The 6,239-nt window shown below is 32.4% G+C and overlaps 1 protein-coding gene across 1 annotated transcript; it reads left to right on the top strand.

Moving 5' to 3' along the window:
* The first annotated feature begins 862 nt into the window (after positions 1 to 862).
* Positions 863 to 5,574, top strand: LOC115990138. Its single transcript, XM_031113995.1, has 2 exons — positions 863 to 1,243; positions 5,062 to 5,574. Exons 1-2 carry the CDS (start codon positions 863 to 865, stop codon positions 5,572 to 5,574), a joined length of 894 nt encoding a protein of 297 aa, XP_030969855.1.
* The last annotated feature ends 665 nt before the right edge of the window (positions 5,575 to 6,239 follow it).

Genomic DNA, 6,239 nt, shown 5'->3' with positions numbered 1-6,239 from the left:
TGCAATAAAGTACCTCTGGAAACTTATTGCAACAAATATCTTTAAAATTGGGGAGAATAAATGCTATTAGTTTATTGAAACTATAATTTATTTCAACAAATAAAATACTGATGCAATATATTAGTATTTTAAGTTCTTATTGCAACAAAAAGTAATATGCACACATATTTATGCTTATTGCCACTATAATGTCTTTTTGTTGCAATAACTTTGTTGCAAAAGAGCCTTTTTCTTGTAGTGATACACACACGAGTTATTTCTTTGGATAATTTTTTTTTTTAAAACTAATTCAAGAAGACATACATGTATGTATGTACGTATGTTATAATTTGAATTTTTCTTGTATTGCAAATCAATTTGATACTTTTACCTCGGTCCCCCAAAACAAAAATTCCTGACTTTGCCCTTGGTCTTACATCTGTAATAAAATTAAGGCTAAAATGCAAAAATGGCCCTCTAAGTTTCACCTTTTGTCATTTCAGTTCTCTAACTTTAATTTCGGTCAATTCAATCCTTTAAGTTTCAAAAGTGTTTCAATTCAGGCCTTCCACTAACTTCTGTTAATGTTCTACCATTAAGTGCTTTTTTTTTTTCTTCTTCTTCAGTTTTTTATATTAAAAAAATGCAGAAAACTAATTTAAATTAAAAAAAAAAAATAAGAAATCCCATAACACACCACAAACCCAGCACACAAACAACAAAAAATTTCTTTACATTAATCACCAAAAAGAGAAAAAGAAAAGAAAGCAAACTCACTCACGTCATGTAAATCGAAGATCAGAACGAGCTCCATAGCCTTGAGATTAGATGCCTATGCCTCTATCCCCTTCTCACTCTCACTCTCACTGAGCTTCAAACCAAAATGGAGCTAACAGCTCAATGCGCTTCACGCTTACTATCATGTACCCCTAAACTTCTCAACAATCCTCTCGAAACTTCTCGACAATTGGTATTAAGTACCACTACTACTCTCCGAAACCAAAAGAGAAGCGATCCTGGTCCTCCTCGATCGAAGATCGTGAATGCGAGGAGAGAAAGTGGCGATGGTGTTGGTAGTGGAGTCGAGGTCAACACTGCCATGGCAGTGAAGGAGAAGCCAAAATCGGAGCGGTTCGAGGTGTATAGAGGTTCTCCGACGCCATTTGGTGCCACCGCTCACGACGGCGGTGTCAATTTCGCTATCTTCTCCGCCAATGCCATCTCCGCCACTCTCTACTTGATCTCTCTCTCCGATTTACACGACGTGAGTGAGTTTGCTTTCTTTTCTTTTTCTCTTTTTGGTGATCAATGTAAAGAAATTTTTTGTTGTTTGTGTGCTAGATTTGTGGTGTGTTATGGGAATTCTTAATTTCTTTCTTCTTCTTTTTTTTAATTTGAATTAGTTTTTTGCATTTTTTAATATAAAAAACTGAAGAAGAAAAAAAAAAAAAAAAAACCACTTAACGGTAGAGCATTAACAGAAGTTAGTGGAAGGCCTGAATTGAAACACTTTTGAAACTTAAAGGATTGAATTGACCGAAACTAAAGTTAGAGGACTGAAATAACAAAAGGTGAAACTTAGAGGGTCAGTTTCGCATTTTAACCTAAAATTAAATAGGAGTATCAAGCCTTTTTCCTCCTTAATTGCACAATATTTGTATATCAAATTTATTTATTTGATGATGGTTGCATCAGGGATAACAATTTTTCTGACAACTACATAGCTTAATGCAAAAGGATAATACAGTTCACAAAAATCATTATAAAAAGCATGCTTCTGAATTTTATTTTTTCTTTCTTTTGTTGCAAGTCTAGCGCATGCTAATAATTCTTCTTCTTCTTGCAAGAGCTATAGCAGGTATCTACATAGTCTTCTGCTCTATTCACATCTATCACATTAATAACATCATAAGGAATTGAATAAACAAAACAATTATATATTATATCCTAAGGAATGAATTATGAACTCAACGGTTTTAATACCTGAACCAAAACTGGTTGACATGGACTCTGCACAATCAAGAACACAACTATTCCTGTAATCTGTGAGAGAGGCACTGCATGCACTGTCACAGCTAGCAAAACAAATTTTCAATAGAAAAGGATTATATATCCTTCGAACTCTTGCAATGTTGATAGCAATCTAAAATGCAATCAAAATGTGACGTCTCAACCAAGAGGGAAGGATTACTAGCTAGTGCAACAACAAGTACAAGCATAAATAGCACCACCATCATTTCCACAATTCTCCTCATCATATCTTCTATATATAACTCTAAATTTCCTTCCTTGATCAAAATCTAATCTAGTGAAATATATATAAAAGTGAAGTTCTGCTGTGTCATGTTTGGGACTTCCATTTCTTAACAAATAGTAAAATATTTTGTACATGCGTCAACTTTATTGAAATCTAATCTAATTTAAGATCTGTTGGATATTTTTATAATAAAAAAAATATCATATTTATTTTAATACTCATTTATGAGAATTGAGGAAATCAATTATCCCTTAATGTCAGATACGTTGATTGCTAAATTTTGAAATTCAAATATAATTCAAAATTTCAATAGCTATTGTCAATGATTTTTAATTAGGAAATTTCTGAACATTAATGCGATATTAATACCATCATTGACAACATATTTGGTTTTATTACAAATATATACCTTCCATTCTAAACGTTTTATATTCACATATTCTTATTTGAATATGACATGGTAACATCATATATGGAAGATTTTTTAGCACTTAAGTGTACAGCTATTGTTGAATTATTTTATGTTATAGTAAGTTAGCATATATACGCAAGTATTTACTATTTGGTTTAATGGAAAGTGGTCAAAACAACTAGCAATTTTTTGTAATATATATTATGAAACTTTCAAAAAGGTATTCTAATAAAGTTCAGCCACGTTAACTATGGGCCATTAATTACATAGCATTATGACATATTTCCCTTGTTCTCAAGGCATAGATTTTTTTATTTGTTTTTTTATATAAGGTAGAAATTCTACTCTAACATAATCTAAGCTTATATGTATATGAAAGCTTACTCCTGGAAACTTGAACCCCGGCCCTTGCCCCCCAGACCCTATAAACACTTACACTTATAGAGTAACTATCACACCAAGGGTGTGCGGTGGTTCAACGTATAGATTTGGCAAAGACATGTTTTGATGTCCGGTTTATATTATATATATAGAAAGAGAGCTATTGATTATATATTGATTTCAATAACTTTATGACCATTTAATTGATATCAAACCCTTTTGATTCTTTGGCTAAGGACAAGTTACATGTCTAGCTCTATATATGGAAAGAAATAAAAGTTTCAAAAAACACATTATCTATATATCTATATAAAACCGAAGCCTCTACTGGCACCACATTTTTCCACGTTAGCACAATATTTAAAAAATAAAAAATAAAAATAAAAATATTATAACACCTCAAAACCCTAGCAACCTTACCCCTCTCTCAAGTTAAGAAATATAAAGCCACAGTTTCTGCAAACTCTCTCTCTCCAAATATAAATATCAAATTCAACCCCTTTAATTTCTCTTTATATTTTTGAGGCTTCTATAGAGTTATAGTGAGTTATGCTGATTTTGTTTTTTTTTTTTTTTGTGTATAGACATTATAACACCTCAAAACCCTAGCAACCTTACCTCTCTCTCAAGTTAAGAAATATAAAGTCACAGTTTCTGCAAACTCTCTCTCTCCAAACATAAATATCAAATTCAACCCCTTTAATTTCTCTTTATATTTTTGAGGCTTCTATAGAGTTATAGTGAGTTATACTGATTTTGTTTTTTTTGTGTGTGTATAGATGGTCATAATACTCCGGTATTCCAAGAGAAGTTTGTGTTTTCGTTAATTGAAGGCCTTAGAGAGATAAGTGTTGCAGTTTGGAACAGCAATACAAAAGACAATTTCATTGGTAGCGGAAAGTAATTACTTTGTCTCATATTTTTGTTTTTGAATTGATTTTGTGTGCTTTTTAGACCCTTTTGGATCAATTTTGTTAATTGGGTGATATTTTTTTTTTTTTTTTTATAGGGTCCAATAGGTGAAGGTTCTTTCAAAGGGTTACGACGACCGCACTTGGTGTCTGTATACTAATAGTGGGGGGTAAGTGCTATAAATTACTAACCCTTTTAAGTGTATAATCTGTTTCTAAAATTATCTATAATATTTTGTCCTCCGAAAATTTTATCTCTTTAATTTTAGTATATTGTGTTTCTTAAGTTATAGATAGATTTTCTTTGTTTCTTATTTTCAATAATAAATCATTTTATTGCAATACCGGTAATTGTTTGAAAAATCTAATACGTTCATATCTCTATAGAATAGAGAATAGTAGAAGTCAATTTTATTACAACTACTTAAATTGAGTTGACTTAATTCCGTACAATTACAAAGTATAGCATGAAAGATAATGAAATTAATTGTTGTAATTTTTATTTTCTTTCCATGTTTTGAATTTCCATGTTTTTATTGTTGATGAGAAATTAAGGCTTAGTTGCACAATATGTGTAAATTCTTCAAAAGGCTACTTTAAATAGTAAGTCAATGTGTCTCTTACATTTGGGTATTAGTTAGAATTATTTTCAAATGATTGTACCAATAAAAGTGAATGTGTATAAATTTTGTTTAACTATCCCGTGCATCGCACGGGTTAGCGACTAGTTTTTTGAATTACAAAAGCTACAGACTTTCAAAAATAATTTTTATTATCGTTCTAAACACTTACCATCTATTGCTTCTTACTATTCACAAAAATATATTATTTTTACTAAATTTTCTAGGAAAAGAAAGTACTACAGAGAGCTTATTTCCTACGAGCAGTTTAGGCTCGCAAGGATAATCAGCAAAGGTGGCTGGACTGTTATATCCTGGGGACAACATGCAGAAATATTTTTTCTAACTACATTGGATATACCGTAGACGGCACGATTTGTCTTAAGACAGTGACTTGGTCCATACCTCATCTCCACCACATCTTTTGGTAAAATCAAATTGTGTAATTTCCAAGGAAAAGTCAGGTATTATCTCTCCATTATTTCCAACAATTTGAGACAGATCGATATGGAGAACACAAAATCATCCTTGAAAAATGGTAATGTTATGTCTACTTCCTCTAGAGCGGGTGATCTTAATAAGCCATTCCGCTTCTGTGGTGTTAACTTTAAGAGGTGGAGACAAAAGACTTTATTTTATCTTACTATTTTGAATGTGGCTTATGTGTTAACTGAGAAAAAACCAAAGAAAAAGAAATCTGAACAATTGACTGAAGAAAAACTTTCTCAACATGAAAAAGATGTTAAGAAATGGGATAAGGATCATCTTTACTGTAGAAATTATTTACTTAATTGTCTTTTTGATGATTTGTGTGATTATTATGATCAAGCTTACAAATCAGCCAAAAAGATATGGAAGGCATTAAATCAAAAATATGATACAGAAGAAGCTGGATCCAAGAAATATGCATGTAGCCGATTTTTCAGGTTTCAGATGGTTGAAGGCAAGTCCGTAGTGGAACAATCCTATGAAGTCCAAATGATTTCACAAGATGTTCGATCTAAAGGCATTTGAGTAGATGAACAAATGCAAGTTTCAGCCATCATTGACAAAGTGCCTGAGTCTTGGAGGAGTTTGCCAAAGTCCTAAGACACAAGCAAAAGGAACTTTCCATTGAATCCATCATCACCCGTTTGAGAATGGAGGAAGAGGCAAGGAACCAAGACAAAGTGGTGGAACTCCATGGAGCAAACGGTCCTAAGGTAAATTTTATTTCTTTGAATGAAAACATGTCAAAAGCCCATGCAAAAAATAATGACTATGTAAGGCCTAAGAAAAGAAATTTCAAACGTAGGCCAAATGGAAATCAACCTTAACATAAGACCCACTCTAATCAAAGAAAGAACCAAGCACACCATCCTAAGCATGCTCCAAATAATGGCAGCCACACTAATAATAGCAATTATGCATGTTTTGTATGTGGAAAGCCTAAACATTTGGCTAGAAATTGTCATTTTCGAAAACATGGGCCTATGGCTCAAGCCAATGTCATTGAAGAGCCTCTTGTGGCTATGGTTACTGAGATTAATATTCTCAAAGGCTTAGGAGGGTGGTGGATTGATTCTGGGGCAACCAGACATGTTTGCTATGATAAAACTTGGTTCAAGACCTATACCATTCTGGATGAGAAAAAGAAAATTATGCTTGGTGATTCTCATACCATTGAAGTTGTGGGTATT

Source organism: Quercus lobata, chromosome 5, assembly GCF_001633185.2.
Source record: "Quercus lobata isolate SW786 chromosome 5, ValleyOak3.0 Primary Assembly, whole genome shotgun sequence".
NCBI lineage: Eukaryota > Viridiplantae > Streptophyta > Magnoliopsida > Fagales > Fagaceae > Quercus > Quercus lobata.
The sequence above is the reverse complement of the archived record's forward strand: the minus strand, read 5'-3'. Positions and strand labels throughout refer to the sequence as shown.